A 22,360-nucleotide genomic window follows, 5' to 3' on the forward strand; every position below is an offset into this window, starting at 1 on the left:
TAAAAGAATGAATTGATTTAGTAGATTTAGTTTGTTTCAGATATTCACCCATGTTTAGTCCTGGTTCTGGGGACACAGACCAAACCTGACCCAGATCACCTTAGTGGTCTGGATGGTTCATATGAGTCCACTCCAACCCCATCCCTGCCTCTACTCCTTTACCCCACATTTCAATTAAATCGGAGCAATTTCATTCTCATGAAGGTATTTTTGCTTTAAGTTCTCAAGTTCTGTTTAAAAACAAACAAACAAACAAACAAAAAACTGTGCAAATGAGTGGCATGAGCTGATGTTACTGTCCTAATGTTTACTGTCACTGTTTTGTATGACTTGTCAACACATCTCTCCTCCTCCTTTGTGAGAAGAAGGGGAATTCACTACAGTCACTAGTATGTGAAATGTAAATGACAGGCAAAGCAGGAGGGGGAAGTAAGGCCAGCATTTCCCTGACATAAGGGGATGCAGAGAGAGATGCTGAGAAATAGAAATACAAGTTGCATAATGTACAGGTGGCGACTTCATTCTTATTGTTTGCAAAATGTGACGTGAACATTATATAGGTACTGGCGTCACAGTCAACTTCTTTCAATTCCTTTTTGCACAACTGATAGATTGGTCAAAACAAAAGTTGTATGTTGTTGAAAACAACAACAATAGAACGTATTGTCCCTCTGAATACAATAGTAAACAATAAAGCAACAGCATCCAAACAAAGATGCTTTATTTCCACACATGCATACGTGGAAAAATAGCATGAAAACAAACAGATGACTTCCTGTTCGGTGGGCGACATCCCTTCAAGATCCACGACATGCTGCCTTTCAAACACACACACACACACACACACACAGAGAAACAACACCGACAAGCACACAGTTGACACTTCCCACCTCCACGCGCACACAGCCGCCTCCCTCTGTGCTCACACGCACTTCCTGTTTGTGTGTGTGTGTGGAGCTCAGAAATCATTGGGCGCAGCAGAGAGCCACAGTCCCATACCTGCCTCACACTCATGTCACTGCTGTGCTACTGCGCCGCGCTCTCTGCCGCGTCCAGGATGTGGGTTCGTGTGTTGAGTCGGTGATGTGCGCGCTGGTGAATGAATGGCAGAGGGAGGCACCGAGCTGGAGACCGTGGACGCTTTCATGGGCTTGTGAGACGCGCACAGAGAGCATGGATGCTGGGCAATAAACCGCAGGTAAGGTGCATTTTATTTAAGTTAAGTCGTACTGATGCCATGAAAGGGAAAGTTTGACACATTTAAGGTTTTTTCTCCCCCCTCTGCTATTTAATACATTGTGAATTTGTCAGAAGCTGGTGAGGAACATCTTGGGGAGACATTGTTTTATCTACAATAGAATTGCCTGTTTGGTGAAGGAGATGGGGTAAAACAAATATAATGTGATATAATGAATTGTTTTGATGTGAGCAGAGGGAGTGATGTGCTTACAGTTATATTTGGAATCGTAAAAAAACAACAACCTGTGTTTACCCTACAAGTCCATGTCCATAAACATCAGCTGTGAATAAGATCTGTTGCACCAGGTTGATTCAAGACTTGCACGTTGTAACAGAGCGCTGACAGTCTGCTGACCAATCCCAAAGCCAGTGATCACAGAATATGACCCACTTAAAAAACAATAAAGTGGTGCCCTGAGACTTTAGCACTTTATTGAGTGTGTACATAATTCTATTTGTCCATAAAACCTTCTTTATTGTCCCTGTTTACATGTAAATTGTATCCCAGCTTTTCCCATTTCTCCAAATAAACTGCATAAGTGCCTCTTACACCTCTACTTACATGTATATATATGACAGAATAATAATTTGTGTCACTGTTATTCAGCTTCACGGTGACATATATGTTCATATTGGGAAGTTTGCTGTTCTTGTCAGAGAGAGTCAACTGTGTCCTCTTGTTTTTAGTCATGTAAATGTGTGTTACCGGGCATATTTTCTGTCATGTGCAAGCTTTAGGAGTCTTGTTATGTGTCAGAGGAGCAGATGTCAGCATCACTGTGATGGGAAAAGCAGGGCTGTAAGACAGCCCCCATGTGTGAGCTCACAGACCCCCGCTGTGATGCCACTTTGGGAACTTCTGCTTTTTCAGCAGCTCTGTATGATTCATACTTTTAGTAAAAAAAAAAGAAAAAAAGAGAGAGGAAGTAGAGGAGGGAGAAGCACGTGTCAGGCGCTTTAATGTTTTCTTGCGTTTAAAGTGCGCGTCAATAGATGGGGAACAATATTTTAAGGCAGTGTAATGTGATGTGTTGACTTCAAATGTTCACTTCCTCGGCTTATTTTCTATGTCTATGTGGATTGTGTTAGATTGCTTTAGTGAGGGTGTGAAGTTATATTTATGGAAATGTAGGCAGGTTATACTGAAAGGTCATGTAATGACAAATGCCATTTTTTCATTTATTTGGATAGATTTAAAGACTGTGTTTTGAAAGGTGACAGGGAACAATAACTGAAACCAGCAATATCCAGAAACCATTCAGACTTTCAAATGTCTTCAAGGACTCCACCCAGTAGAAACACTGTTGAGCCAACGCCTGTACTCAACATCCTTTTTACTACATAATCACTTGTCAGCCACATGTGGATTTGGAGCACTGCATTCATTAATGGCTTTGCTAATAAAGCTGGCATATTATTTAAAGTATGAATCTAATAAATCTAATGTCCACTGATCCTGATAAAGCAAACTTGTGCTGCGATAAAAACTCATTAATATTAAAATGTCCCTGTCCAAGTTGTAAGTGTTATCTAAAATCAGAAGCCATGTGTCTCAAAATCTACAGTCGTATTCATTCTGTGATTTTTATTTCAAAATAAAACTGTCTGGTACTTCACCATGTGTAGAGAATGCATTTGCTGGGATTCATGTCACAATAAGCAGCAGGGAAAATATCAAAAATTACAATCACATACTGTGTATGTTTTAGAATTATCTTTATCGGTGATTGTATTATGTAATTAGGCCGTGACATTGTTTTCTCTGAAAAGAAAAAAAAAAAAAGCTACTGTACATGGTTTACCTGCCTGTGTGGCGAGGACAAATACTACATTAGGCACGGCAAGTTTTTGTACAGCACTATTCAAACACAGGGCAACTCAAAGTGCTTTACAAAGGCACTGAAATTAAACATTAAATGAATGAAAATGAAAACTTATTGCCAAAGCATCCAGATTAGGTCGGAGGTCAGTACTTGGAGTGACATCAACTCACCTGTTAGCAGCACCAGCCCAGCCATGATATGCCTGCATATAAAACTTGAACAGTAGTATGTGTAGGAGTGATTTACTATAGTGAAACAATTTACTAAAGTAGTTTGTTTGAGTTACAGCCATAAATAAATAAATAAATAAAATAAAGTACAACCATCTTTTCCTCTTGGGAGGGAGACAGACTCGCCATGTGTCAGGCAAAAATAAAATAAAATCACAGATTCATGACTGATTGGAGATATTATGGCACAGATGCTGGATATGAAGCGTTCATTCTGTCACAGTGACTTTCTTTTTTTTTCTTTTTACATCTCGCACTGCTTTGAATAAACACTGTGTTATTCGCAGTATTGCTTCCTGTTTGTCTCTTTATGGCTGCGATATCAGTGAAATCTACATTTTCACCTTTACAACACAGAGTTTGCGGTTTACACCCCCGTGTGTTGTGTGTATGTGCACATTCACAACACACCTGTTGTTACAACAAGTTTTTCCCCATATAGTAGTAGAGTTCATGGATATCTGCATCCTTAAAATGTATAAAAAGACAAAGTTTGAGTAGCGGAGTCATCACTGCCTAATATTTTGGAGTTGAGTCCAGTACATTACATTATTTTTTCTTATCACTGTTTCTTGAGGAAGTGACCAAAGGCTTTGGAGAGTGACGGAACAAGCTCTGTGTTTAAGCTCTGCATGCTAAACGAATTCTTACAAATGAGTGTATTTTTAAAGCTGATACTTCCTGTTAGATTTTCTTCCATGCAGTTGCACACAGTGTAGTTCTTCAGCGTGATATAAAACAGTCAGTTGGTGGTACAGAATTATTGACCAAAAACTTGGGCAATCAGGGATCAGAGTGGCATCGTGATGGAGGTGATTATTGTTGCACTTTTATATTGGGAGAGATTCTGCAGCATGATGCACAGCAAACGGCAAAGAGTAGTCTTGATCCATTAGTGACAGATACACACAATAAAATGAAGACAATTACTAACTAGTACTGTTGAATATTTCCTTTCCTCTCTTTGACGTCTCATCGGCGGTTTGTCCTGGACGTTATAGCATCGATTAAGGTTCAACAAATGGCGTCATTAAAAGGCGACCAAAAGGAATCTGTTACTTTGAATAGAATAAATCATAAATGTTTTATATTATGTCTCAACTTAACGTGAACAAAATATCCATTATAGTGCTCTTGAAGTGAAAGGACAGTATTGTGAACTGGGTTAGGGTTGAAGTTAGGGGTAGGGTTAAGGTCAGCTCAGTGGTTGCTTTGGGCGGAAGGGAAACACTTCGTTTCAGCAGCGCTTTGGAGTTGGACCAGTGTTGTTTCCTAAAGTCATAAGAGGCCGGTTCACATCCACTCGCTCTGTGAAGAGAACGGGGGGATAACAGTCGTGGGGGCCAGCGGAGGAAGACTGGATGTGTATATCAGACTCAATCATACACACACACACACACAGACACACACAATTTGTCCTGCTTGGTCTGTGGGAGTGTATCTCAGAGTCTGATCACACCACAACAATAGGGAGGCACCTGCTTCCTTGCTTCCTCAGCTGAGCAGGGGAGCTATCTTCCTGTTAGGAAGCAGTTGGTAATGGGATCGGTGGGGGAGATGCAGCCTGTGAAGATGGAAGGTGAGGAAGATTAGGATGGTATGAGAAAGAGGAAGAAAGACACAGGTAGAGGTGGAGCATTGGGACAGCTTGGTTTTCCCTGGGAAACATTGAAATAATGAGGAGGATTTGAGGGCATGAAGCTGATTAAACAACCAAACAGAGAGATGGCAAAGGATGCAAAGAAAGCTTTTGTGCTTTGTACTTGTAGTGCATACAAAGCAACATAGTGATGTAGAGAAATGTCTACTTGCAATTTTTCTGACATATATTGTGGTTGTGATTTTGATTTGTGATACAAAGAAGTCAAAAAGTCCCCACCTGCATGTCAACATGGTGAAAGGGTGAACAGTTAAGTAGGGGACTGTCTGCTAAGGCTCCTTCCATCAGTGGAGATGGTACTCGAGGTGGAGAAGCCTCGCAGGAACCCTGAAAATACTGGCCAATGCAGGAGGCAGGTGTACGAGATCATCATAGATCCACCTTTTCCAGCCACGACAGGATTGGTCACCACCTGACACACAGACCTCTGTCGAGTCAGTAGGACCTGGACCCAGGTGTCGCAGACAGAACTGGATGGAGACATTTGGTGACCTCACTGTCAGCAAAGAGCTGATGGAGGAGAAAAGAAGAATAAGAGACAGAAGAAGTCAAGCGTATAGTGACAGATAGCGGAAAATTAGAGGTAGATATATATCGGAAAAAGTGACATGAAGACAGAAGAGACACAGCGGTGATGCTGGTGGGTGAGGTGTTGATGTTAATTATTCTTAACTGACCATGTGGGCTTTCCTCCCACAGTCCAGAAACATGCAATATGGGGATTAGGCAAATTGGACACTCTAAATTTACCATGAGCGTTAAAGTGGACGGTTGTTTGTCTCTACAGGTGACCCTGTGATGAATTTATCAACTGTCCAGGGTGTACCCTATCCTATGTCAGCTGAGATTGGTGTCAGATTCCCCCTGCGACCCTCGTGTGGAGGATAAAGCGGTAGAAAATGAGTGTGTTGTTGTCTGGAGCCAGTGGTTTCTCAATTTCTTACTGAACACCGTAGTGGCTGACACATTTTTGCATGTCTCCATACATGTTATGGAAGAATTCACTATAAATCCTCCCCCTTTGTGGAGATTCGTATTGTTCCACACCTCACACACTCAGCTTGTTAGTGTACGACTGTTGCAAGTGGCAAGCCGTGAAAAAGTGGAAGTGACCTTGTTGACTCTTAGGGACGTGCTACATACATCCTCTTATGAAACACCACAGTCTCGTGGATCTGCAACATGACTCGCAACTGTACAACAACAACTCTGACATACTGCATACTGTTGTTGTTGTTTTTTTGTTAAAATCAGAGTCAGAGCAAACTGCAGTATCACCCAGTGCTGAGGGAGCGTATTCTATTTTACCACTAATGGCGGACATGCACATATGCATCACTTTAAAGTGATTGATGCTTTGTGGCTAAAGTGACGGTGACGTCCACATGTGTCCACCAGTATGGGATGCAAAAAAAAACATCTGCAACTGGGGAACAACCGCGTCCAAGAGACAGGAGGCAGTACTTTTGCCAAACGTATTTGAATGCAACGCCTTTGTTGGATTATTTTTCATAACGTGTTGTGATTGGCTGATGCTTGTGCTGCTGCTGCTGCTTGGAAAGTTGAACATTACTCAACTCCTGCTGCACGCAACATGAGCAAAATTAAGCAACAGACCCTAAATTCATGTTAATCAGCCCTAATAAAACTGACTAGTTAAATTACATATATTGTAATATAATACATCCATCAGCCTGGACGCAATTCTATTTAAAAAGCATCAAAAGCTGGATTTTGGCTGAAAACATAACCTGTTATCTTCACCAGAAATGTTATTGTTGGCAGTAACACACTTTCACTGCATTGTGGCGCCTCATATTAGGTCATCATATCATTATTACTTTTACATGTCTCCATTGAAACTCCATCCTGGTTGAACGAGTCATCATAGCTTTGACTTATTAGTTCCTTCCACCTTCACTGGGCTCTAATCCAGCTCTGTCCAACTTTGACAAAGACCGGAGCCGTCAGCAGTGTCCAACATGCGCCCCCTCAGTGCCACTTCGGGACACCTCTTTAGACACAATACCTCTCTGGGGAGGAGGGGCAGCTGAGAAAAGGGACTACATACAGTCGATGTTTTGTTTACTTAGTGTATGTTCCTGGTGGTATTGTTGTTATTGTTGTTGCGAGGTAAAAAAACTGAAGTGGTGGTGTGTACTTCAGTTTCATTCCTCTGACCTCCTGAACCTGAAGTTTCCTGTCTTACTTCTCCATTGATGTTAATGATAAGGTCTGCAGGTCAGGTGCATGCACAGTGTGTGTGTGTGTGTGTGTTGTATATCTCGTAAGGTAAAGTGAATGAGTAGATAGTTGAATGTAGAATACACTTCCTGAGCACTTTATTTGGTACACAGGACACCTGAGTGACAGGAGTGGCACCTGGTGTGGTCCTCTGCTACTTTAGCTCAGCTGCTTCAAGGTTGGATGTGATGTACAGTACGTTCAGAGATAGTCTTCTGCAAACCTTGATAGACTGTGTACAAAAAGTGAACCTTGTTTTCCAGTTTGCAGCATGAGGCTAACCCTGAAGTAAAAACATATATTGAATAGCCACCAGGGTTATTGTTGTATATCATCTCAATAGAATCACAGCATCCTGCCCTAATCGTGCCATGTTCGAAGTCACTCAAGTCACCTTTCTTCCTCATTCTGACACCCAGTTTGAACTTCAGCAGGTCGTCTTGAACGACGTACATTGACTTGCTGCCATGTGATTTGATATTTATGTTATGTGGTTAGGGTTATGTTAACAAGCGATTGAACTGGTGACCTTTTGAGTGTATATGTTCCCTTGGGCTTGTGTGCCTTGTGCACAGTTTCTGTTTATATTTGCATGCATTTAGTTTTCATACATTTAAAAGAATAGTTTGAAATGGAACAGTACCTGCACCTTTGAAGTTCACCCATCCAATGACGGCCCTTGAGCCACATGCGGCCCATAACCGACTTCTTAGTGGCCCAGCCTGGAGAAGAGGATGTCTTATCCACCAGAAACACTGAGAAATAACTAGAGAAACACTTTTCACTGTCCTTAAAAAGATTCCTACATAAATTCCTACAGTAGCACTGACCATGAACGCCCCCGTATTGATAGATCTTTTGCGTTTTTTAGATGTTTTTGGGTCATATATACATATATGTATATATATATATGACATATGTTCATATTATTAAGATAATATTGTGCACCTTTTTGATTTTTTGCACCTGAATCAGATATCACAAATGCTTTTAGGTGTGCGAAGGACAGGTTTGACCTAAATATTTGTATTACTAGTCCTTTTATTATTTTTTAAATGCCCTTTTTGATGTGCCTTACATACATTTAAATTATGTAATTACATAAATGTGTCATCGCCTGCTGCTTACTGGCGGTGGAAAATGTCTGGCCCAGCAAAATGTTTGTGTTTGAAAATGCGGCCCAACTGAGCGAGAACCTATGCCTTCAGTTATCATTAAAACTAAAAGTGTACTTAAATTACGTTATATTTGGTTTGTTTGTTAGGAGAAAGCTGTGAAAGCAACAAACTGGTGTCATTTGTGACTTATGTGCGGGGCCTATTGTCTTATCTGGACTTTTTTTTTTGGTCTATGTTTATGAGTCATTCATCATTATTTATGTCTTGCATGTATTTATATCTGGCTTTCATTTGAATTGGGGAATTTGTCGCTCTCGGGAAATTTTGAGAACATGTAATCAGAGAGAAACACTTAATGTTGTCATCGCTCATTTCTGTCTTTGCTTTGACTTCACTCTGTAACCATAGTCTTTCTTGGAGAACATCACAGCAACAGTGATGTTTAAGTGACTACAAAATAGCATGCTTGTACTATGTATTCGTAAAAGAAAGCCGTGTTATGTCATATAACAGACACTTTTATCCAAAGCAACTGCGACCATGATGTCTTTTGCACACAGGGTAGCGGTCTTAACCACTGAGCCACCCTAAAAACAACTCATCTGCTTAATATCTAAATTAGGAAATCTTTAAAAAGTTTTTCTTCTTCTCTTTAGGGAAGTATTTCTGCTTCTCAGTGTTTCCCAGTATTTGCACATATTTACTGTATCACTGTGGAATAAATCCGAGCTGAGGTTAGAGAAGCTAAAAATATGTCAAGTAGCAGCAAAACATCAGCTTTGCTTCAAACCACATTTCAATGTTGATCCAGTTCAGATAAAGTATGGTTTATCTTAGTTTTCCAGTTTGCCTTAGTTTGCCTTGTCAATCCCGAACAATCTTAGTATGTGAAAGATACAAGTTTAATCTATTCCAGTCAATCTGAAATGTCAACTTATTTTTTGAAACAATCAGGTCAAAACACAGCACTTGTTACAGCCGTAAAATATAAAGGGAAATACCCAAAGTTCTTTTGCTGCCTTGCATGTCATTAACGCCATTGCTTTATAAATCAGTTACTCCCCTCTTTTAGTCAGTTTTATACGCGTAAACTGTGATGCGATGTGTTCATAAAGGAACTGAAACAACTTGCCACACCTGGGTTGTCCTCAGTTGCTGCATGAAAGGAAGAAAAAAAACAGTCAAATGCATTGATGAACTCAAAGTTAAAGGTCAGTGCATCCTCCATGGTGTAGATATCATGTACTGACAAGATTGTGGTAACACTGGAATGACATGTCGGACTGATTTGATCATTCTGATTTTCAAATATGACATTTTTTTCTCTCTTTTTAACCTTTAAGACCATAAAATAATGGTGTCACAGCCTTTTGAGTAAATCCAATACTATCCTCATTCATTTTAAAATGTGCTGCCTGTCAGCAAGAGTTGTGTTATTTCTAAAATAGGTTTTAGCTGATGTCAATAAGAAGGTTCATGTTTGTTCTGGACGTCGTCCACGTTATATTGTTTGCTGTAGCATCTGAACATAGCTGATGCTGAATGAAGGACATTTTTATATCCAGCAAAATGATTTACAGCTTGTGGCCAGGCTCCTTACAGCAAACTCAAACAACAACAACAACAAGCAGACGTCCAACTTTCCGTGTTGTCTTGCTTGTGATTTTCAGGAGCTATGGTAACAAAACAAAAACGCAAGCTCTTGTGTTTTCCCTCCTCTACAAAACTGTCCCTTTATGGGTTGTTTATCTTCTTTGACCAATTTTCATACTTACCAGGTGATCTGCCTATATGCAAAGCAGATGTGATAACACACGCTGTTCATGAAAACAGAGAAGTGTGAGTGTCAGTGTGTGTGTGTGTGTGTGTGTGTGTGTGTGTGTGTATAAACAGTATGCACTCACACAAAAAGAATTTGAATTGTGTTTTTCCATATTGGAATGGAGAATGGAAGAGTATTGTCTCGCATTTGGACATTTAATGTCAGGACTCTCTCCGCTTCCTCCACAGAACCTGAGTGGTGAAGATGCAGCACACCTCGTGTACAGAGGACAGGATCCAGCACGCTCTGGACAGATGTCTGGACGGGCTGAGACAGAGCCCCACAGCAGCGCACCACTGGAACGGTAAGACTCCGGGACTGCGGCAGTGGTGACATTGGCTCATATAGGAGTGGAGATATTAGACAGAGGAGTCAGCAGTGACTCATGTAAGTCATGTAAACGCCTAATAAGTTTAGGTGTGATAAATGATTACACTTCTGAATTCTGATGCATTTGTCCTGTACGTTTTAGAGATGACAATGGTTAGAGAACATTTTCTATTTCTTATGGAAGAGCCTGTGGTTACTTAGTTGCACTTAGAGTGTAAATCCATCTCTAAATATGTACTATTCTCTATTTTTTTTTTTTTTTAATGATTACAATTTTACTTTGCTTCTTCATGCAGACGTATTATTACAATATATACAATATATACACAGTGAGTGTTAGTGTTCAACTAACTTGTGTGATACTTCCTGTCTACATTAAACCATACTAGTCAAGTTATTTATCAAATGTTATTCACCATCGAAACACAGAGAGGTTTTTTTTTTATGATTGCGGCTAATGCTGTACAACAGGTGGTTGGCAGGTTCTTCTCAGGAAACACGTTTTACTGTAGATCGTTAACAACTATTACAATATAAGAAATATAAAAAATATATATATAAAGGAGATATAAATACGGTAAAAGCACTGGTGTCTATAATTATATTATTAATGCTGGCTGAAGTCCTGGTGTTGTGTGCTGCTGCCTCACTGGAATGATGTCCCTCAAACACCTACAGTGATGGAACTCTCATAAATGTTGTTTCTTCACATGTGACTCTGGTTTGGTAGAGTTCGGTCCCGGCTCCTGCATCAGCCAAATTAATATTTACTTTTTAAATCACAGTCATCAGCCTTACTCGAGGCTTCTGATTCTCAAAAGTCAAATGCAGCACATTTTTCTCAGAAAATTATTTCAGCACAGGCAGGAGATGTCAGGTTTGTTTGTTTTTGTCTTTCTTGTTCTCACTGTGTTGACACAAGGACGACGATGTGTGTGTGTGTGTGTGTGTGTGTGTGTGTGTGTGTGTGTGTGTGTGTGTGGGACACTCCACCAGCTCACTGGTCATACGAGTTTGTCTGAGGTTGTTGTTGACGACACCGTTGCTGTCAGCTCATCAGGGAAATGTGTTATTGGGTGCTAGAGGAAGTTGTGTGAATAGACAGCTGGGAGGAAGTGGTGCCACAGACCGCACTGTGTGAGTGAGTGAGTGAGTGAGTGAGTGAGTGAGGGAGGCAGCGTGAGGCATGGAGTTACTGTGGTGCAGGGTGAAAACAGGGCAGATCAAATCAACATCAGACTCTAGTGACACTTACTCAACAGACATTTGAATCACAATATCATGCAGAGAAATTGCTACATTGTTCAGCCCTACTTTTGACCTTTAACTAAAGTCAACACACGTTGTTGTTGTTGTTGTTGTTTTTTTTTACAGATTCTTAGAGATTATTAGGTAACAAATTGTACAACTGACAGGATATTGGGAAACATTTCTGTGTAACGTGAACACAACAGCTGACGTGTTTTTTCCTTGGACACTAAGCTTCGCAGATGTTACTGTACTAAAATCAAAAACACTCATATCAAGTTTCCTTTTTGTTGAGATGTATAGGACCACGACACTGTCACTGTTTTCTTGCAACAGGAAATCCATCCAGCCAGTTTTCTTCATGTACAAACATCCTGAACCCTGAACAAAACATGAAAATGCACACACCTCAAAGTGAATAGTTACAGTTATGGGCCTTGTAGAACAGGCTGTGATTATTTTATTTATTTAAATTTTTTGGCTTTTATAACTGCCTCATGTCCAGTTCTAGTTTGCTGTAATTAATATAAGTTTGTGTCATGAATTTTTTCAATAACCTGGCAAAACCATACCCTGCCTCAGTCGAGTGTTTTCATGTGTCGGTGGCGAGGTTGTGCAATGAAGGTGCAAAATATCAGTCAAGGTAGATGACAGAACAAAGATCATCAGTAAAATGTCTCCATTCTATGTTCTAGTCGATCACAAATACGGTCAATCACATACTGCCTTTGTGTGACAGGTTTGCATTGCTGGGTTTTTAGTGAGAAAGTGCAATAAGTGAAATAGTATTTTCTTTGCGCTGCATTTGTCTTTTTCCAGATCATTCTTTCTTTCTTTATTATTTCTTTCATGTCATATGTGTAGAATTGGTCATTAATTATAGTTCTTTAATCTCCACCACTGTATCTGCCATCACTATAAGATGTTGAGTGCCACAGGATTGCTCAAATTTAAATAAAAAATAAAAATAAAAATAATAATAATCCATGTGGCTTCTTTATGTGCTGTGTTCCAGTTCTGATGTGCTCTGCTGGTCAGTCAATGAATCGCTGGAGCCTGGAAGAGTTGGTGAAGAGAGACCCAGACAATTGCCTCATCCTCTTACAGCAGATCCTCATAAAGACCAAAGAGGTGAGCCAACGAAGAGCAAAGCTCATGGTCAAAGTGAGAGACAATACTGTCCACTGTCCACTGTAAAAACTATACTGTCTCTTTTTTTCCGAGTCCAGGTTCAGGAGCAGTGTCAGTATGAGCTGGTGGCTCCACTCGCCATCATGTTCTCCTCCACACTGCTTCAGGTATGTCTTCATCTCAGTTTGAACGTATCAATGATTAAGAACAAGTGTTTTTACATTTTAACAAATTGTTCACAACACTTCCATAAAAAGTGTCATTTAAAGCGTCACAATGCTGTTTTCCTTTGGTTTCATCTGAACTAACATTAACATTATTACATTGTGTTTTTGAGGTAAACAAATCATTTATGTCCCACAGTTAAATTCTGAAATGAAAAAAAAGCATGGAGGGTATTTTACTATGACTGAGGTTTTTTATAATAATAATTATTTTACATCAGGTTATTACACTAAACTGAATTATCAGACAGGCTGTTTATATTATGTATGTGTATATATATATACACATATATAATATAATAATGATACTGCGCTGTAATCAAAGACAAGATCAGACATATTAATTATTGTCTCTTTTTAACCTGTGGTGTATTCTTTATAATGCTAGTTAATGCACCACATGTGTGTGACTAATCACTTTAACATGTTTTATTATTCATTTCTTTTAATATATATGTATATATGCTGTGAAACATGAGAAAACTGAATGATTTGGAATGATTTGTGCTTTGTTTTGCAGACACCATACTGTCCCCCAGACACAGAGCTGCTTGAAGAAGCTATCAAGGTGTTCCGCAGCTTTCTCACCTGGCCCGAGCCTTACTGCAGTGTGTGTAAAAACCTCCTGTCCACACTACATGTGGAGCTCAAGGCCCCAGGTGAAGCGCTCATTAATTTTAAAAGCCTTTTCTTTTTGTCCACAGTGCTTAACAAATGTGTTAGACCACCACCCAATGTAAGGTTTATGCCACAGCTGCCCTAAATAAAATCCTTTTTTTATGTTTCTGTAATGGTTAATTCACCAGTATGTAGACGCTCTTTAACCCAAATTAATGCTAAAATATAATTATTATTGTTATGCATGAATTTTCAAATGTACTGTTTTATAAAAAAAATACATTATTTAATATGTGAAATTTTAGTTATTTACTTGCATTACCGCACAGAAAAACAAAACAAAAAACGTTTTAGTGGTTGAAACTTGAATGCTTGATTAACTTCAGACTTCTCAGAGAAGCCCAGTGAGCCGGCTCAGGTTTGGGTATAAAAGGGTGAATTAATTTGGTTATTTGTTATTTAAATAATTCTACTATTATTAGTTTTAAACAAGGTTTTGAAAGATTTTGCAAAATATACAGCATGTGTCCTCGTTTTTATGACAGGTGTTCTGATAAATCTCTTAAGCACTGTCTATGTTTGAAGGAGTCCAGTCAGAGTCAGAGTCTCTGACTCTGACTCACAAATAAATCAACGTCAAAATCCATTTGTCCAACTCCTGCAGTCTTCTGCCATCTAGTGGCAAATGAAAGAACTGCATTAGGATGTCACCTGTACAACGTTCTTCTACGTGTGATACAAACATCTTTCACAACACAACCAACGAGAGGAAGACGACAGTGTTTCACACTGAACTGCCCACTTCTACATAACTAATATAATGTTGTTGTGTAAAAAGTGGATGTAACTTTAGGCTTAATCAAAAAAAAAAAAAAAGCAGAAGCAAGACGTGAACGCCCACTCTGAAATTTACAGGAAGGGTCAAAGGACGTACAAGAAACACAACAAAAGACTGAATGAATAAACAAATCTGAATCAATGTGTTCAATTCCCATTGATAAATAATTATATTGTGATTCCTTACGATCCCTCAGAAATGACACAGCATGGATTTTGTTTTATGTACGCTAAAAACTAAATCAAATCTTTCTGTTTTTCTCCCAGGGATCTCCTTTCAGAGACTCGTGAGAGAGGAGCAAGGCCTTACTGACTCCAGCCAGCGCTCCAAGACTGTGTAAGTCCACACTGTGTTACTGAAACTTGTCAGTGCTTGTTTATTTTTCCCTAACTTAGCATTATGTAAAACAACCCACAACCATTGATGGTAAGAAGGCAGATAGACCCAATTCCAATTCAGCAAGATAACTTGTCAAGGTGGGAGAGTAGTTACAACAACAGTCTGGTTTTTTTTTTATTGTTATCAATTAGGTATATTTCTGGAATTAATACTGTATCGAAGAGTGAAAAACTTCTTCTTACACTTTCTGACAGTTTAGCTTGTGACTTTATGATTATCACACTGTGTTGTTTTTCATAAATCTGTATATGTAAGGGATCTGTCACGTGTGTACTGTGAGTACCACACCATTATCTCTGTATCTTCTGCTTTCTGGTGAAAACAAACAGTTTTCCTCTCATGCATGCTGGTGGTTCTTTGTAAATGAATCTGATCTCTGTTTAAAAAAGGGAAACTGATCAAAAAGAAAAACATTCAGCACTCAGCGCCTCGAGGGTTAGTCACTTACTGAATGAAACCCTTGATGTGGCTGTCACATAGTCCTTTTCTTTAAATCTCCATCTCCACACATTTAACCCTCGCCGCCACCACAAAGCATTATCTTTGTGTCCTTTCCCATGTGAATCTTTATATTGACAATGTGTGACGTTACATGTGTGCTGCCTGCAGGACTGTGCTGCTGATGAACCCGGGTGAGGTGCCTGTGGACTTTCTGTCAGTGGCCGAGCAGCTCTGTCACATTAGACATTCTCAGAAGGAGACCTACATCATCCTGATCAAACACGCCTTCCAGTCCACACTAGGCACCAAGTATCCACTGCACAGCATCCACAGAGTGCTTCAGGTACGTGTTCACATCTGAAGCATCCATAGAGGGTTGTATCCTGGGTGTAAATGTGTCTTTAAAACTTGTCCAGAGTCAATAGATCAATTAAAACTACAGTTTTCTGTTTGAATTGCATTTCAAACGAATAATGGCAGATGATAATATTTCTTGCATCAAGCAAAATTAGTTTTTTTTGTCACACAAGATTGTAGATAGATACATTGTTGGTGAAATTAAAAAATTAAAATTGCAATATAGGGATATAAATATAGGGATGAAATATAGGGATGAAAAACAGCAGTTTAATCCAGGACGGTGATGGAAATGGTCGTGTTTAAAGACAGATATATTCTTGTGTTGTACTGAGAATATTGTATATGTATATATGTAAATATGTAAATATTTGGTGATGGGATAAAGTTGTGTATAAATTGAGTTGTGTGTAATAGGAATGGGGGTAGGTACATATAAGTTTATACTTCTGCCTACTCCTTTTCAAACATGTGACTAGATGTAACTGTAATTGTCTATTAGACCGATCTATCTTAATAGATGAATGTCACGAGTTAAGATTTACTGTAGTGCACTATAACTGGTCTTTGCAGGCGAAAACTGTGAATGAACTGGGTGAGATTTTCTCGGGAGTGAGTGACATCTTGGAGACGGCGGCTGCCATCAGTGACCCTGTGAAAGGGCGCAGTCATGTGATCCAGGGACTCGAGGAACTGAGGGAGAGAATGAGAATCCCAGCGTCCAATGGAAGGAAGTCTGATGGTAAGAAGGCAGACTTAATGAATAAGGGACATATGAGGGATGTAGAGTTTGAAAAAAAAAAAAAAAACATATCATATTTCAAATTCTAGTAAATAGCTCTGATGTCGTGTTCTTTTGCTTTTTTCCCCCGTTTCTGCTTCCCAGGAATGCTCCAGACGCTCCCGCTGCCTACAGCCAAGTGTTACATGTTTCACTGGGAAAAAGATAACTTTGGTAAATGTATTCAGTGTGTGGCATTTCAACTCATTTTCAAAACATGTTTGTTCTTTTTGTTTTTGCTCCTTTCACCCTGGGTTTGCTGAAGAGCACCTTCTTGATAATAGATGTTTCATTTGTGCAGATGTACTGAACACCCTTTTGGAGGATGACACTGATGACTTCACCGCTAATGGTCACGCTGAGGATGAAAAGGAGTTTGACCTGGACGATGATGATGATGAAGAACGGAATTTGACAGATGGAGACGATGAGGAGGAAGGAGACAGAGAAGAGGAGCATGTGCCGTCAATGACTTTCATCCCTAATGGATACAGTGACAACCACCGTGCCTCCACCTTCTCCACCATCTCCTCCCTTTCCACTGCCTCCAAAGACTCAATGTTCTCCACCTTGTCTGTGGCCTCAGAGTCTTATGCCCAATCACTGTTTTCTGTCACTTCTGGGGTCGATAGTGACTATTGTGAGGAATATGAGGACTACACGGGCTCCTCTCCCATCTCAGAAAAATGTTCTCCAAGGTCTACCAAAGCGACGGCCCGGCTTAGCCAGCACCTGCACAAGTTCTTCTCCAAGAGCCCTGGGTCTCTCTGCAGGGCGAAAAGCTTAGGAAACACAGAATCCAAAGACCTTTTCGTGGTGCGAGAGAAGCGCTCCAACTCTCTACCACAGCAAGTCAGGTTGCTAAGTTCTGAGCCCCTACTCCAGCCACAAAGCCAAACTCTCAGACACGTCTGCTTCAGAAGGAGGCCCATTCTTAGCAGTGATGAGGACAGCAAAAATACAACTTTGAGGGTTGTTGTGTTTGGCGCTGATCATGTGGCAGGGAAGGTGGCCCGGGCCTATAACAGCCTGCGGAGGAAGGAGAGCGCATGTCCACGTCTCAGTAGGGTCTTCAAGCTTCAGTTCTACTTTGTGCCAGTGAGGAGGGACTCTTCTAGTCCTTTGGTTCCTGCTGGAAGTCCAAAACGAGCAAGTCTGCCTAATGTAAGAAGAAGAATGTGTTTATATTTTCTTTAAAGCAACATCTTCATTGATCATCATCATCTATTATTTCGTGTAGTAATGAAACCCAGATTAGTGAATAATCTGAATACCCTGCACCAATATTAGCAGTCTGTAGTCGGGTTTAAATGATTTTTCTTTTGTTCAAATCAGGTTCTGGGCACAGGGGACAGTACTAATGACATTGCCCATCTGCTTGGTATGTTGGACCCTTGGTACGAAAGAAACACACTCAGCCTGCTGAACCTCCCTGCCAACATCGTCTGCCAGGTACAGGAGTTTGATATCTTTAGTGATTAACCAAATGAAAACAACATTAGAGCTTTGGCTTGATATCTTGAAATCATGCTATTTATTTCTATGAAGTATTTATTTTTGCCTTGCTTGCCTGCAGCAAACTTCAAAGACAGAGTCAGAGTCCTATGATGGTTCATATGAGCAGCGCCTGCCCATCCTGGCTGACTTGGTCCTGTACTACTGTCGCTACGCTGCCCGGCCAGCTCTGATCCAGCTCTATCAGGCTGAGGTTAGACACACTTTTACACACAGACACGCACTTGTGAAAAGAAACAGGACCTCGGTCACGTCAATGGAATACACAGTTTCAGATTCAGTGAGTAACAGAGGATCTTTGACTTCACAGTTGACGTTAGCGAGTGGGCAGAAGAGGACTGAGGTGTTTGTCCACTCCCTAGAGCTTGGCCACACCGCAGGGACGCGAGCCATCAAAGCCATGGGTGAGTGTGCGCGCACACACACACACACACAGTCATGTCAGACAGCGGTGAAATGAAGCTGTTATTTCTATATCATGATTCAGTCCACTTCTACTTTTCTGGTTTCATTCATCGCCACTTGCACTTCTGATTTTCCATTTCCTTTATAGAAATTTTAAAAAAAAATAGGGAAAGGTGGTTATGCCTCATGTTTCGTGTTAGTCACTGGGGAACCAACTGTGTTTTACTCCATGACTCACAAAATGATCTGGTCTTTTTTCCTGTACTGTGAGCTGCTCGTAACGTATAACTTTTCTCTTTGAATATAGGTGCTGCCAGTAAACGCTTTGGTATTGATGGTGACCGAGAAGCAGTGCCTCTAATGTTGGAGTTGGTGTACAACAGGGTGAGATGGAGTGAATGCACTCACTATTATTCACTGTCACAGAACTGCATACATCAGAGGGAGTTTTTTTTGTCTCTCTGGTCACTGCTCTACATATATATACATGTCATTATATACCAGGCAGATTGGTAAACATGATGTTGCAGTTTAATTTTCATTTGTCCATGATCTCAGATTGTGTTTGTGTTTTTCCAAAGCAAAGCACAATAACCCCTCTTGTTTCTCATCAGGTGGTTATTAGTGGGAGAAGCCAATGGAAAAGAGAAGCAAAAGTCTGCACGTCAGTCAATTTGACCAAAGCATGCAAAAACCCAGAGGAACTAGGTATGTTGCTGTCACTTATTTAAGTCAGGGAATGCTTTCCTGTAGTTGTCGTCTACTTCTACTGCTTCATCATCACATTGCATGTATTAAAGTCGTAAATTAATTTCATTAAGTCATCAAATATTTATTTTTCAATTCATTGAAATGTACCCTTTGCAATGTGAACTTGATAACAACGAAGCATTTACTCTCAGATGTGTAACTCGTCATTTAACTCAAACCATTTCCATCAGACTCAAAGATGGAGTGCTTGCAGCTCGTCATGACTGAGGTTCTGAAGAGACAGAGTGGCAAAAGTAAGAAGGGCTATAACCAGGTGAGCCTCTTGTTTTTTGTACTCAACAGCTCTGAAACACACTCACTATTTCAGGACAGAGACCTCAGTGCACCCTGCGTAACATCTCAAAATCATATCATATAAATCTAAACCAGTAGTCTCCAACAAGTAGCTCCTGAGCTCCCAGTAGCTCCCAGTCCCTTTCCAAGTAGCTCACCAAAGGTTTCAGCAATGAAACATACCCCGCTTACATTTTTTTCCAATCAAACTCAGAGGTGTCCCGCCCCTCCAACAATAAATGATTATTTACCAATTAGTTGTCAAACAGTTGCGCTGCTGTCGGCTTGATGAGTGTGTGTGTCAAATCAAAGTTCAGACTGTCAGATGGACATTTAAAGGACACTTCAGTGACCACCTCTCTCGTTGACTCCAAGCAGTGCCACTCATCTCACTAAAGTGTGGACATCAACATTTTCTAAAAAAAAAAAAAAACAGGCAAAACAAGCTTTTTCAGTTTGTAGCAAGTAGCTCTTGCACTTTTTCATTTCGTCAAAGTAGCTTTTAGAAGAAAAAAGATTGGAGACCCCTGCTCTACATTTTAAGTTTAAGTTGAAGCAAAAACGTTGATGATTGTCAAATACAATCAATAATATTATATAAAATAATATGCAGGGATCTCTGCATATTTGAGAGAATATTCATGAGGTCCAGAGCATTTAATAATAATAATGCTCTGCACTTGCCTTTTGTAGCAGTTGAATGTGACAGAGGTGAAGGTGGACAAGGTGCAGGTGTGTGGTGCTGCAAACACAACCTTTGCTGTGTGTCTGGACCAGGATGAGAAGAAGATACTTCAGTCTGTCACCAGGTGTGGAGTCAATCTAATCTAAACCCACACACACACATTCCACACTTGAGAGTGATATTGTCTATCTAACTCCTGTGTCTCCATCCGTCCTGTAAAGGTGTGAGATATCAGTGTGCTATAAACCGGACAGCTCTGCGGACTGGAGACTAAGAAAATCCCAGACCTCTGCGCAAATCCAGCCACTCCACCCCACCTTCTGCTCCCTCCTCTGCCTGCCCATTGTCACTTTCAGTGGGGCTCTTCCATGACACCTCTGGAGCGCCGGTTCATGTGGTTATCCACATGTCTGAATAATAACAGACAGTGACTGCAAAGAAGTGCACACAATGAACACACTGTACGTCTTCAGACTGCTACGTTCACTCTGCTGCGGGCAGAGGGAAACACATGGATGTCATCCATGTCATCCATGACAGGATGTGAGATGACAGTGAAGCCAGGGAACTGCTGACATGGCTGAACTCTTCAAACAAACACATACCAAGAGATAGAAAGAATGTCTACTGATACAACAGTTTCAATTACTGTATATTAATCCATTTTTTTATGTTCCAAGCAGTCATTGACTATTGTTGACAAAGCTGTTCAAGTTTCCTTCTCTAGGTTTCAGTTCATCTTTTCCCTTTTGGTAGAGAAGTAACATCAGAATGTACTAGGGTCAAACGGGGTGAAACTGCTCAGTTTCAGATGGGATGGCACCTGAAGACAAATGTCTATACTACTGATATCACCTTAGAGTCCAGATGTGTTGGAGTTTTACTGTAGAAGATAAACCTTTTTTGAACATTTTTAATCCTTCTGACAAGAGTGTATTATGCAACTATCAGTGTAAGTACATCTGAGAATGGACACTATGAATCTAAAACAATATGTAAATACGGTATTTGTAAAATATTGAACGGTGATGTTTTTTGTACATGGGCTTTTACTTATAACATTTTCTCCTAAGGAGTTTTACTGATGTCTCTGTCATAACTGTAGTTATGAAAATGTCCAGTAGGGGGCTCTGTTGATATTCCCTTTGATTTCAAATGGTATACAGATCAATCCTGAGTAGTTAATTCTTTTTTAATAAAGTCTAAGTTTGTACTGGTTTTAATGTAGCTGCAACATATTGTAAAGACTGTAAAGCATTCATTTCAGGGCAGAGATTTATACTGTTGATTTTCATGTTCTATAAATACATCCAAATGCACATTTTATCCTTTGTAAAAAAAAAAACAAAAAAAACTTTGTCTTTCCACTGTAAACTATGACATTTTTATATGTTTTTTGTTGCTGTAATGAGACAAACACCCTGATATCTGACAGTGAAAAAGTGCCCAGACCTTTTTTTTAATGGAATCAAAGCACTTGAACTTTAAATATTTGAGGTACTTCTTTTTTTTGCTCAGGTATATCTGACACCACTGTCCTCTTCTCCTCCTCTGCCTTCTCTGATTAAAAGTTGCACATGAAATCCTAGTTTTATGATTGTACTGTGTCAGCCATGAAATGGAGACATTATAAATCATTGATCATTAAAAATATATATACGTCTTCTCTCGCAGATTAAGTTTCATCCTGAATTGTATCTTAATTTGAACATGTGCTTGTGATGGAATGTTGCCGATAACATTAGCTCAAGTATTGAGGTGCTATTTTTACAGACTTCTGTCTTGATTGTGTGTTTTCTGTTCATAACACAAAATGTATTTTCATTTTTATCCCTTATATAACATCAACCTGCCAATGGACTGCAGGTGGAAATTAGCATATTTACTTTAAAAAATGTTTAGTAATATGCATTATCCCTTTCCTTAAATAAATAATAAATAAAATATTAATAGTAATAATAAAACAAATGACCTTCTAGAGAAAGCAGCTTAGTGTCCCACAGTGTCAGTACACTTAAAAGCATAATTCTCATCAACATGGGTGATTGGTAAAGGAGTCACATGAGGAATCAACACCAAAATCGAATCATTTCTTCCTTGAAAAATAATTAATAATCAATAAAACAATAAACCAGGAGCCAGATATAAATCATTCAGATCTATCTATCTATCTATCTATCTATCTATCTATCTATCTATCTATCTATC

At 39.8% G+C, this 22,360-nt stretch overlaps 1 protein-coding gene across 2 annotated transcripts; it reads left to right on the plus strand.

Moving 5' to 3' along the window:
* The first annotated feature begins 932 nt into the window (after positions 1 to 932).
* Positions 933 to 21,827, plus strand: pik3r5 (phosphoinositide-3-kinase, regulatory subunit 5). Of its 2 annotated transcripts, XM_044029152.1 has the most exons (18): positions 935 to 1,198; positions 10,325 to 10,440; positions 12,730 to 12,845; positions 12,944 to 13,012; positions 13,590 to 13,728; positions 14,792 to 14,861; positions 15,534 to 15,708; positions 16,296 to 16,464; positions 16,609 to 16,677; positions 16,805 to 17,667; positions 17,839 to 17,955; positions 18,080 to 18,211; positions 18,329 to 18,422; positions 18,731 to 18,807; positions 19,038 to 19,131; positions 19,365 to 19,447; positions 20,161 to 20,276; positions 20,374 to 21,827. In XM_044029152.1, the coding sequence occupies exons 2-18, from the start codon at positions 10,341 to 10,343 to the stop codon at positions 20,522 to 20,524; spliced, it is 2,634 nt and encodes an 877-aa protein (XP_043885087.1). In that variant the 5' UTR covers positions 935 to 1,198; positions 10,325 to 10,340; the 3' UTR covers positions 20,525 to 21,827. The 2 variants fall into 2 exon arrangements, with proteins under 2 accessions (XP_043885086.1, XP_043885087.1); XM_044029151.1 differs by having other exon boundaries at positions 933 to 1,198; positions 18,080 to 18,422.
* The last annotated feature ends 533 nt before the right edge of the window (positions 21,828 to 22,360 follow it).

This window comes from Solea senegalensis, linkage group LG6 (assembly GCF_019176455.1).
Source record: "Solea senegalensis isolate Sse05_10M linkage group LG6, IFAPA_SoseM_1, whole genome shotgun sequence".
NCBI lineage: Eukaryota > Metazoa > Chordata > Actinopteri > Pleuronectiformes > Soleidae > Solea > Solea senegalensis.